At 40.0% G+C, this 13,427-nt stretch overlaps 1 protein-coding gene across 1 annotated transcript in view; it reads left to right on the plus strand.

The window, feature by feature from the left end:
• MAP3K7CL (MAP3K7 C-terminal like) overlaps positions 1-13,427 on the plus strand; it is an 81,823-nt gene that overhangs the window by 39,828 nt on the left and 28,568 nt on the right. The window contains exon 5 of the mRNA XM_004618977.2: positions 11,432-11,640. Within this exon, the coding sequence (XP_004619034.1) occupies positions 11,432-11,612 (181 nt within the window). The 3' untranslated portion in view covers positions 11,613-11,640. The remainder of the gene's footprint in view (positions 1-11,431; positions 11,641-13,427) is intronic.

Raw genomic sequence — 13,427 nt, forward strand, 5'->3', positions numbered from 1 at the left:
ACTACCAGCCACCGCCACGCTCCAGGCCACTTTCCGGACTGCACGGCTGGAAGCATCATATGACACTTAATACACATTTTCCATAATTACCACACCATATTTGATGGGTTCAAATATGGTGTGAACCATGGGAACACCTGTAAGGGTGAATCAAGGCCACCTTAAAAGTCTTCATCCCTCTCGGAGAGCCTGGCAAGCTACCCGTGGTGTATTTGATATGCCAAAAACAGTAACAACAATGGGCCTCATTTGCCTGACACTGAAAGAGCCCCCAATACGACAGCATTAAGAAGATGAGCAAGGAGAGGCTGATAAAATCTCAGGGATGAACTAGACTGACAAAACGAAGGACTGAAATGACTGTGTGTACTTTCAATGCACATACACTGGCATCGGAAGCATCCATCAAGGACCTGATGGTGCAAGCACTGAAGATCAAGTACGGCATCATCGGTCTGACCGAGACGAGAAGACATTGAACACATCACACCATTTTCGACACTGAAGAAACTGTTCCTCGGAACATGCAACAATAGAGGTGTTGGTGGTGTCCATGTCCTTGTCAACAAAAACTTGGCCATGAACATTGATTCATTCGAATTCCTAACAACCCAAATCGGATGACTACACTTGAATAGATGTGACTCACTACCTGCAGTTTCTATCTTTGTCATCTACACACCAACATCCAACTATGATGAAGAAGTTGAGGAGTTCTACATGGAGCTGGAGAAGTTCTATAAAGATGTCTACACTTTCTATAAGATCATTGTCAGTGATTTTAATGCCAAGATAGGACCAAGAAGGTTGCCCAAAGAATTCCACATGGTGACCCATGGCCTAGAATGGAACAAACAGGGTGATAAACTGTCATCTCATGATGACATGAGGGTTCATCATGTTAATCAAGACCATCCATGGTAACTCACAGTTCCAGAAGGCCAAATCTAAATGTTGGACATGGGAGTCTCTTAGTAGACAGTTTCACAATGAAATTGACCACATCATATTCAATCAAAGGTTTTGCCTGACCGATGTTGCTGTTGTTCCAAAATTCCAAATGGGATCGGACCACCATCACCATCTCCTTGGTGCAAAATTCTACTTCACAGAGCTGGGAGAAAGGAATGCAAAGTTTAAGTTTAAGAAGAGAACTGCCAGAATGACCACCAACTGGGAGCTCTTTGGCACTATTGCAGCAACGTGGGAAGATGCCATCATTGACAACATCGATGAGGAATACGATCGACTGGTTCAGCACCTCCATGATTGCGCAAAAAATACCGAGAGTGGGAAAGTCATAAACATACACCTGTCTTCAGAAACTCTCAAGCTCATTTGCCAACATGGTTTGGCATGAACCTCAGGCAACCACAAACTAATGCTGAGCTTGCAAAGCTGTGCAGAGAAGCAATAAAGGAAGACCTCAAAGAGAGAAGAGAAGCAGTGTTGGCTGATGCAGCAGAAGCTGTGAAAAGTATTCGCAATGCTCGTTTGTCCTTCGCCAACTACAAGACCAAGATGACTGCCCTCTGACATCCTGATGGATCTATCACATCTTCCAGAAAGGCAATGGAGAGGATTATTCACGACTTCTACTCGGATATCTTTGACAGCCACGTCCACCTGCCCATATACCGAATTCCGCAGGATGGATATGTCATTCCAAATGTCCTCCCTTCCGAAATCCCACACGCCATTTCGTCAGTAAAGGCACGTACAGCACTCTGTCTAGACATGGTCAGACCTGAACACCTGAAGAATCTGCCACCAGTACTAATCAATACACTGGCTCGACTCTTCACACGCTACCTGTCTGAATGCAAGGTTCCGTCCCAATGGAAAATCAGCAGGACCGTTCTGTTGTACAAGAAGAGAGACATCCATGACATCAGCAACTATTGCCCAATCTGCCTGTTATCCATCATCTACAAGTTGTTCACTCCAGTCATCCTGAATAGAATAGGCAGAACACTAGATGAAGGACAATCATGTGAGCAAGCCAGGTTCCGAAAAGGATTCAGCACAATTGGCCATATCATATCCATACAATGACGAAACTCATTAAAATTTCACGGGAGTTCAAGATGCCGCTCTGTTTAATGTTCATCGATTTAAAGAAGGCCTTCGATTCTGTTGAGACTGAAGCGGTCATTGAAGCCCTAGCCAAACAGGGCATTCAAACTCATTACATCAGATTCCTCTGAGAGCTGTATTGCGGATTTGCCCCCAGGATCTCACCATTCTACAAGGAAGTGATCATCGACATAAAGAGAGGGGTTTGGCAGGGTGATACCATTTCACTGAAACTCTTCAGTGCCACCCTCGAGAACATCATGTAATGATTGGAATGGGAAGAAATGGGAGTGAAGATAGATGGTTGGCAACTTTACCACCTCCACTTCGCTGATGACATCATTCTAATAACACTAAACATTAGCCAAGTGGCACAAATGCTAGCCTACTTCAATTGCAAGTGTGGAAAGGTCGGTCTGCAAATCGAAGATCAATGATATGACAAGTGATATATATATATATATATAGTGGAATATTACAGGGAGTAGAATTACTTGGTCGTATGATTATTCAATATCTAACCCTTTGAGAAATTATATAACTATTTCAAAAGCAATTATATTCATTTTATTCCCACATGAGTGCAAAGCCAGGAGTAACCCCTGTGTATCACCAGTTATGACCCAAACACACACACACAAAATATTTATCCCCATGGTTGGAGAGCAGTACTCCATTGTGGGAGCTTGTCAAGACAGAGCAATGGGCACATCTGCAATGTTTATATGCATTGCACAGTCTAAACAGAGTCCTGTTTTGATTTTTTTTTATCATCATTGTATCTAATTCTGGGGCTGGAGTGATAGTGTAGTGGACAGGGTGTTTGCCTTGCATACGGCCAACCAAGGTTTGATTCCTCTGCCCCTCTCAGAGAGCCCGGCAAGCTATCAAGAGTATCTCACCTGCATGGCAGAGCCTGGCAAGCTACTCATGGCGTATTCAATATGCCAAAAACAGTAACTAGTCTCACGATGGAGTTGTTACTGGTGCCTGCTCAAGCAAATCCATGAGCAACGGGATGACAGTGACAGTGATCTAATTCTGAAAAATCTTATAACAGACCTATTTTAATTTTATTCTGAGACACTTACTTCCTTATACCCTTCCTGAAGACAGGGTTTTGAGGTTTGTTTTTGAGCCTCCCATGCTCAAAAGCCCAAGGGCCACCTGTAAATCTCAGTCGAATGACCTGGCGGTTTCACACAGGGGCCTGAGGACGCAGCTCTGCCAGGCTCTGTGGTACTGGCAACATTCGGGTCACCTGGCAATATTCAGGAGACCAATCCCAGAACACTGGCAGTGTTTAAACATGCTTGATTGAAATCACTAGGGATGCGGGGAGGAAATTTTACCGTTTAAGGAATAAGAGCCACGGAGACTTTGAAATCTGAGATGCCATTGTATAGGGCAGTTCTCTCAAAACAAAAGAATTATCTGATTTTATTTATTTATTTATTTTTATTATCTATTTTTTTTAAATTGAATTACCATGTGGAAAGTTGCAAAGCTTTCAGGCTTAAGTCTCAGTTACATAATTTTCGAACACCCATCCCTTCACCAGTGCACATATTCCACCACCAAGAACCACAGTAAACCTTCTCCCCACCCCCACCCCGCCTCTCCAGCCCCCCACACCACCTGTGTAGCTGGAATTATCTGATTTTAAAGACCAGGTTTTCCAGGATTTAAAAAATTGCCTTTAGAGTCAACATACCACTTTACAGAGGGTTATTCTGACTCCCCAAAGACATATAATTCATTTATTCTCTATTTTTTATTTTTTGCTTTTTGGGTCACACTTGGTAATGCACAGGGGTTACTCCTGGCTTTGCACTCAGGAATTACTCCTGGTAGTGCTCAGGGGACCATATGGGATGCTGGGATTCAAACCCGAGTTGGCCGCGTGCAAGGCAAATGCCCTACCCACTGTGCTATCGCTCCAGCCCCTAATTTATTTATTCTTTATGTAGCTTGTAGGGCTTCAACACTACTCATGTAGATGATGCTTTGGAAATTTCATTTCACCATCATTCATTTGTTTCTCCACCTGCATTAAGTGAAAAAGATTTTCATATATATTCCTTTTGTCACCCCCTGATGTCCTGTGTATAAATATTTGCACTCAGACATAGATCACTCAAGAGCCATCAAGAGAGCAACTTAAATCATTTTAAAATATACAAATCTCAACCGGAGAGATAGAACAGCGGGCAAGGCCTTGAGAGGAGACATTTTGACAATATTCATTGAATATAGGTATGATTGTTTATCAAATACATGAAACTAATTTAGAAACCTACCAATGGTGTCTTCTTGATTCCAGTAAGAATGATTATTGACTTTCTTTGATGTAAGAATATTAGACTAGACAATCTCTACTCTCCCATTTAGTTATAAAATTTGTTTTTATGCTTTACTTTCAGCCAACCTGATCCCCAGCACCACACATGGTCCCCTGAGCTCCCCCAGGAGTGATCCTGAGTGCAGAGCCAGGAGTAAGCCCTGAGCACTGTGGGGTGTGGCCCCCAAATAATAACTAAAAGAATCTGACGAAGATAGTGTTTTATTCCATTACAATCTAAAACTCTTTAGGCTTTGTGGGACACACACACACTAAGGATTTTGTCTTTTCTAAAAAGCCTGTAGTCAACTTTGGAAATCCCAAGAGCCATGGCAGTGATCTTTCTAGAATCAGATGTTTGTTCTCATGATGACTCTACGTCCCTTTCTCCTTCAACATAAAGAATTTCCTTCTCTTCGCAATTTGGTTTTCAGGGTTTCCAAGTTGTTTTCCCACCTCACTTGGATTTTCTTTGACCTCATTTGCAAATAAAGCCTTTTCCAGGCCTGATGACTTATTGGGGGACAGTGATTATCTACGCTGGACCCAAAGGCATTGTCTTTTTACTGATAAAGTATATCATGTGGAAAGTTATATTACAGGTTTCGTGTGTGTGTGTGTGTGTGTGTTTTCCAAAGCAGTACAGAGGTTACTCCTGGCAATACTCCAGTAACCTTGCTGGCAGTTCAAAGGTAGGATTCCCCAGGTGCAATGCTGCTAGGATGCTGTGGTACCAGGGATGCTCAGAAACTTTTAGCATAGGACACCCAGAAATGTTTGGGGCCATGTGGTACCAGAGATCAAACCCAGTTCTTGCATGTCTCCTAACCCCTGGACTTTCTCCTGCCCTAGTTGCAGGTTTTTGACCTCAGAAACAAAATATTTTTAACTATGGTCTACCCCTATATCATGTTACATTTCGCAGAATAATAGGAGTGAATGGCAAATAAGAAACCAGAGTCAGCGTCACAGTCTAGCTAATTATACGTATTGATTTCTCCCCCAAATCATCTATTTATAGGGTTGTCTCTATAGGCTTAGTGCGCCAGGATTTAATTGAATTGCTAATAGGTGAGCATCAATCAGTTTATATAAATAGGTCCTCAGGAGGAGACAACAGACATTTTGACAGTATTCATTGAATATATGTATGATTGCTTATCAAATTCATGAAACTAATTTAGAAACCTATCAATGGTGTCTTCTTGATTCCAGTAAGAAATGGTTATTGACCATGGCTTCGCGGCTGGCCTCACGTTCCGGGGAAAGGGCAACTCAGAGAAGCGATCACCAACTACATTGTAGTTGAAGGCCATGTGGGGGAAGGGAGTTGCGGGCTGAATGAGGGCTAGAGACTGAGCACAGCGGCCACTCAACACCTTTATTGCAAACCACAAGAGCTAATTAGAGAGAGAGAACAGAAGGGAATGCCCTGCCACAGTGGCAGGGTGGGGTGGGGGGGAGATGGGATTGGGGAGGGTGGGAGGGACGCCGGGTTTACGGGTGGTGGAGAATGGGCACTGGTGAAGGGATGGGTTCCCGAACTTTGTATGAGGGAAGTATAAGCACAAAAGTGTATAAATCTGTAACTGTACCCTCACGGTGATACGGTGATTCTCTAATTAAAAATAAATAAATTATATAAAAAAAAGATAAAAAAAAAGAAATGGTTATTGACTTTCTTTGATGCAAGAACATTAGATTAGACAATCTCTACCATCCTTTTAGCTATGAAATTTATTTTTTGTGGGTTCTTTTTTTGTCAGTCAAAACTAATAATGTCCTCATGAGTTTATGTAGTTCTTATTTTAAGATATTTTTTAATTTGAAAAACCACAACTTACAAAGTTATAGATTGATGAGGTTTAGGCATATAATGTTTCAACACCAGTCCCACCACGGGTGACAGCTTCCCCCCACCAGTGTTCTCCTGTTCTATTCCCTCCACTGTCCTCACTCACCTGTCACCTTGACAGACACATTACAAAGTTTCAGTGGTTGCAGCTTAGATCTTATTTTTTCAGTGTTGTTGAGTCTGTTTGGTAATATAGCTGTACACTTTCCCACATCACGGGTACACCCGAAGCCCCAACCCGTGTTTGCTTCTTACTTCCTTTTCTTGTCTTCTTACTTCTTTCTTCCCCCTTGATTTCTTTCCTCCTCTGTCCTCCCTAAACTCTTGTGATTTAAACATCCCTCCTTTACTGCAGATATTAGATATCCTCATCCATCGATTCTATATGCCACAGATAAGTAATATCCTCCTGTATTTGTCTTTCTTCTTCTCGCTTTCTTCTCAATGTATCTTCCAGTAACAACCAGGTTGCAGCAAATTGCATGATTTCATCGGTCCTTGCAGCTGCATAGTATGTGTCCTCGGGAGTTTAAATGAGGTCAGATATAAAGCCAGGACAATAGTCATTGTTAAACCCAGCATTGCCAAGTTCTAGACCATGCTTTGAAGGTAAAACTCTGACTGGTTTATTTTGTGACTGACCTAGTTAATTTGAGAGGAAGGAAATAACAGGAATAGATAGTATTATAAGTGGAATATTTAGGGAAATATCTTTGTACTTATGTTTTACGTATCAATTGACTTAAGGTAGTTATGTAAAAAAACTTTATTAACATTTAATTATTGGCATTTATTTCTTAAACCATGCAGAAGCAAAGCACTTTAAACACTTAATTGAAATGATAAGTTTCATTTCTAGTTCTTTCTTAGTAGCTATGTGGCTTTTTTTGTTAAATTAAGCACATCGAGTTGCCTTTTCCTTATCTTTAAAATAGACATTATTTATCTCTGCACTACCATACTCTTTAATTATTCATTCATCATTATTGATTGGATGCCTTTATATTTTAAATATCAAAGAAGATTCAAAGGTCAGTCAGAGTCTGAAGGAGCTTATATAAATATGCCGATCAGCTTCCCAAATTATTTTACCTTGGCTTTGATCGGGCACTTTCTTCCCAGTGCCAGATTTTGCTGAATGGTGGTAACCAAATTGGGTTACACAGGAAAAAAATACCAGGACTCCTGTTTTGATTTGCTTTTTGTTCTTTTATCCAGGATGACTTTTAGTTTTGATAGTTGCCAATTTACAGAAAAGTTGCAAAAATAGTATAAAGAATCCCTATGTATGTTTTGAGCCTGGCAAGCTACCCGTGGCATATTCAATATGCCAAAAACAGTAACAAGTCTCACAATAGGGACATTACTGGTGCCCACTCAAGCAAATCAGTGAACAATGGGACGACATTGTGACAGTGCTATATATGTTTTACTTGAAATATTAATTACTAAAAATTTTATCTGTCATGCTTTATTCTCCCTGCCTTCAACTCTATCTCTGTGTCTATCCTGCTTGTCTCTGCCTATTCCTCCATTCTCTGTTGCCGTAAATACTAATTGTGACAATTTTCGAAGAACAGACACATTCTCTCAATCACATTACAGAATTAAGATAAAGAAATTTGGCATTGACATAGCACTGTATCTAATTCACGCCTGTAAGTGGCATCAATTTCCAATGATGTTCTTCACAGCGATTCCCCCCCCCAGCCCCAGTTGTAACTACATATTGCATTTAGCTGTTATTTCTACATGTTTAAGTATGTAACTCTTTATAATATTTTGAATTTTAGGCTAGAGGTTTAGCAAAATTTTTCCCTTATATGAAATAATTAGGTGTAGCATTTCTTGTAGGTATACAACAGCAAAAATATCGTATCCTTTTTGGTACATGCATTGTTTATCTCATTACACATGCTGTCAAGTTTAATTATTTGGTTAAAATGGCCTTCTGGGTTTCCTTTTCAAAATTAGTAATTAAAAATTATTATATATATTTGATGTTTTATATGTTTTTATATTGCTGGAGCAGTAGCACAGCTGGTAGGGCATTTGCCTTGCACGTGGCTGACCCGGGTTCAATTCCTCTGCCCCTCTGGGAGAGTCTGGCAAGCTACTGAGAGTACCCCACCCGCAGGGCAGAACCTGGCAAGCTACCCTTGGCATATTCGATATGCCAAAATCAGTAACAAGTCTCACAATGGAGACCTTACTGGTGCCCGCTCAAGCAAGTCGGTGAGCATCGGGATGACAGTGATACAGTGATGTTTTATAAATATACATATATATTTTAAATATATGCTATTGTATAAGTGTCAGACTTTCACACGTTTTAGCATCTAACCTATTCCTTGTTCTATGCCTACATGAGGTTTTGATTTCTAATGTACTTTTTTCTAATTTATTTGTTAGGGGCGTGCTTATAATTTATTAATAGATATAATCACATATATGCTTATATAAATATGAATATTCTGAGTTGCATGCAAGATTTTGCAAAAATTAATGGCATTATAACATAATGGCATTATAACATTATAATAATGGCATTTATAATAAATCATAAATATTTATTATACCTAACTCAATGCTAACTCAATAAGATAGATTATCAGATTTGTTTCTGGCCCTGGATTTTCAAAAAATATTAAATTTCTTTTTTTTTTGTTCAGAAATTTTCCCTTGGTCCCAGGGCCAATGTTTATTAATGTAATATAAACTTGACTGTTGTTGCTTGTCAGCACTTTATACTTTCTTTTTTACTTTGTGTCATATAATAGCAGATCAAAAAATAACAGATCATTCATTACCTGATCAGTAGAATAGGATGTAGAGAAAATTTTAGAAATATGGCAATGAAAGGGTGAATAAAAAAGGAGGAAAAGTATTATTTGTGTTGATTAAGTGTAAGGAAGATAGTGTTTCTCTATATCAAACCTTAACTCTAGGTTATTACTACCTTAGAATGAGGGTTTAGGTTTTTCCCTAGAAACATCTGCAGAGTCTTTTGGGCTTTGAAGGTACCCAAGAGGAGAAAATTTGGATGGCGCTTGGTATAGTGTGCCTGTTTTCTTTATCTTTTTATTTCTTTCTTTTTGCTTTTATTTTTTCCCTCTGGTTTTGGGGAAAACTTGGCTGTACTCAGAGCTTACTTTTGGCTCTGCTCAAGGGACTATATGAGGTGCTGGGGATTGAACCTGCAAGGTTCACAGGCCACATGCAAAGCTAGAACCCTGCCTGCTGTATTATCTCTCCAGCCTCTTAATATTTTCCTTAAAGTCAGATTTATGATGTTCTCTCTAAAAATTATCCTAGCGCATCAGACCTTTGAAATCATAAACTCTATTAATTTTATATACAAAATTTCATAAATTAAAAGTGTTGAATGGCCTTCTGATAGAACATCAACAGTTCAGCCTTGAATGTCCATCTAGAAAACCATATGATTACAAAACCATCTACCCACTTATTTCACCTTTGGAGACAGAAGAGATTGGGCAGATGGTTCTATTGATGCATTTGATCTCTTTTGGGATTTATCTATGGGTCTCTGAAATAAAGCCAATAAATGAGCTTGTATAGCTGAGCCGGAGGTGGTTTGTGGGTGTGGCTACCACACACCTAAATTTTGGCCATTTAATTTCTTGGTAAACTTGGTCAAAAGTTGTTGGGGTCTGGCCATAGGCACAGCAACAATCTTGCGGTATCAGGAACCCTGAAGGCACGATCAGACTGCCGATGCACTCTCCCTGCAGGTACAGGTTGACCTGCAGGTACAGGCTGGCAGTACCATACCCTTTGCGACAAAGAAGTCTATCAGCAGTAGCCTAGTTTAGAATTAGTTGATCCATGTAAGGGGAACTGACTTGTTTGAGGGGTTGTTATGTTTATTGAATCTTTACTATGTGTATTTATATAACAAATGGTTTGCAAATATTTGTTGAGAACTGGATTGTTTAAGGCGTAATCTCTACAGAGTTCCTTTAGTATCCTTAGAGCATTTCCTGAGTTTATCTGAACAGTCCCTAAATAGGAATATAGTTTTGGTAATTAGGGTTACAGGATATATGTAAGGGCTAGGCAAAGACACACAAAATAATATCTGTGGGAAGGAAGTTAGGGTTCTTTATTCAGTGTGGCTTGGGAAGGATTTCTTAAATCCAGAATTATAGACCAAGGAACGAAATTTGTGAATATTTGGCAAGGAAAGAAGTAGAGTGCTATGACCCACAGGACAATGTACAGCATTTGGGGGCAGGGAGGAGGGGTGGGTTTGGGCAATATCTGGTGGTGTTCAGGGCCCTCCTTGTTGGCTTTGTAGGAATGACCCCAGGTGATAACCATCACCTGATGTCACTATAAATGGTGCCAGGGGTGGTCCAGAATCAGCGATTTGTAAGGCAAGCACCTTAATTCCTGTACTATCTCTCTGCCCCCTTAATTTTTTTCTGCTGTTATGGGTAAAATTAATAATTTTTTGCTTAGTCAATTGATTGAAATAATAACAGTTTATAATATTGCATAAGTCTCAGGAGTACAGCTTTATACGTCAGTGTCTTTATATATTGCATTTTATTGAGCACACTTACATAATTGACTCCCTCTCCCAATTTACGCATCCTTCAGCCTCCTTCCCCTCTAGCTGTTTTTTGGTCAGAATCTAAGAATTTGGTTTTGTTTCATTCATTCATTGGCTTTCCCCCTTTTATTTCACACAACTGAAATCACATGGCATTTGTTTTTCTCTGACATATTTCACTTAGCAAGATGGACTTGTAAAAAAAAATTACAAGATGATCTATTTCCCTTCTCCCCCAACTAGTTGCAAAATGTATTGTATCTTCAAAAAAAGTCATTTTGTTTTGGACCCTCAAAGGACTGGAGCTGCTTTGGTATCTTTTTAGCATTTTTTAGATGCTCTTAAGGAGGTGCTAGAATAATAACCAGGCATGGAAATGCTGGAAAAAAAAACAAAGCAAGTCACTGGGGGAAGTAGAGATGGGTAAAATCGAGCAAGACTGATGAGCACTCGCATCATTCCAAGCTCACGAAATGCTGACTGTATGCATTCGTGTGTTGGCATTCATGTGTTGACTGTATGCATTCATGTGTTGCTTTTTCCCTGCTGTTTCCCCCCACCCTGCTCCCTGCCTTTGCAGAAAGGAGCTCATCGCTAAGCTGGATCAAGCAGAAAGAGAAAAGGTGGACGCGGCTCAACTGGCTCGGGAATTCGAGGCCCTGACAGAGGAGAACCAGACGCTGAAGTTGGCCCAGTCACAGTGTGTCGAACAACTCGAGAAACTTAGAATACAATATCAGAAGAGGCAGGGTTCGTCCTAACTGTCATGATTCCAGGCGAGCATAAGAGGTGGGTGGAAGCGCTGGGCTTGCCAGAAGATTCTTATTTCAAAGGGAGAGCGAGTGAGATCAATTTTTATTTTTCTCTTTATTACACACGTGGCAAACACCTCTCATAAGCTTATGCTTGCCGGATCTAGTTTGAGGGAAAGGATGTTCTATGTTAAGTGAGATAAAGCGAACCGTATCTATTTTCAGAGATCACGATTCTTTTCCAAAGATTTCTTTTTTTCATGTTGAGGGGGGGAATATGGTCGATGTGTCCATCCAGGGAGCAAACCCTAAAGGGAGAAAGAATAGTGGCTGCTTTGCTAAAGATCAGGAGTTGGACTTGACGAAGCCAATAGGATGTTCACAGCAGAGCCACGTTTGCTAAGTTTTGAAGCTCATGTCTTTCCTATCTCATCTGTGCACAAATCTGATCTGTCAGAAACTTCTCTGCATGTATCTATGTTCACCAGAGTTAGATTTAATCCCCCAATGATTGATTGCACTAAGAGCAAATGGCCTCATGTCATAAAAGCTGTCTCATGAAAATATTAGCTGAAAGCGTGTTTGTGCCCGAAGCACATTGCAGGTGCTGACTTGCTGTTGTAATAAAAAACAAACGATGCTGCGTTTCTTCACGCCACTCCCCTCCCGGCAAACATCTCCACCTTTGCTTGTGTGTTCTGGGGACATGGAAAAAATGGGAAAGTATTGCCTGGAGAGCACTTGGGTGGGTTCTCATGAAGACATTCAGAAAGATCATTATGATGAGGGCATTGGGGATTTAAAGGGTTGTTTTGATCAATACTCACTAGTAGGTATATATCAGTAAATTCCAGATGAAAATTATTTTCTTTGTTCCGCCTATCACCATATATCCCCCGAACTGATCTCTTTGTTTTATGTCCATTTCTATTCATGTAACTTCTTTTTCATTAAACGTGGATCAAAACTGTCCGTTGGCATTTGTCTCTTTCTTTACCTCCCATATGCTAAAAGTTGAGTTTGGCTAACCCAAGTCAGAATCAGTTCTTCATTTTTTTTTTCACATGTGTCTCCCAAATAAATTAAAGCCCCCCCCCCGTAGAAAAAATAACAAAAAGCACAGTGAAATTTCTTTTCTTGGGAAGTCTGTGGTGTTTCATGCAAATATTCAATTTCGACTTGTTCTCCCTTGAACACAAATCTCATGTGCTTGTGTCAACATTTCTTTGTTTGTCTATTTCCACTCTGGAGAAGCCCATATTTCCTATTAAACACACGATTCTCCCTTAATCTTCTTCATCTTTCTAAAGAAGTTTCAGAAAAAAATTATTTTGCTTCTCACACACTCACACACACACACACACACACACTGTGTACACAGGCAAGCTAGCTCTTATATTGAATATCCATAAGATACAAATAAACCAGAAACCTAAAATATGAGTATCCTTGATTAAACCAACAGTACATTTGAGATTAGTCCTCGTTGTAGGACTGCTTCTGCTTTTATCCCAAGGAATGTATAGAAAAATCTAGGAACTTTTTTATTCTTAATTGTCATAGGTAGGAGAAGAGTAGCATTGGCATCTAGGGAGCAGACGTCAGAGATACTTCTAAATATTCATATCTAGAATCGTGGCAATAGGACACTGGTAGATATGCCCTGAGTTGGAATAATTACTGGCAACGTGGGAAAATGCCAAAAGAAAGTTTATTGAATTCTCACAGGTTTCTCGCTGTGTTGTGTGGAGTTCAGGAAGTTCTAAACACCTGACCCTTGAATTCCTCATTTGCAAAATGAGTCTCTTTTGTTTGTTTTGGGCC

Source organism: Sorex araneus, chromosome 2, assembly GCF_027595985.1.
Source record: "Sorex araneus isolate mSorAra2 chromosome 2, mSorAra2.pri, whole genome shotgun sequence".
Taxonomy (NCBI): Eukaryota; Metazoa; Chordata; class Mammalia; order Eulipotyphla; family Soricidae; genus Sorex; species Sorex araneus.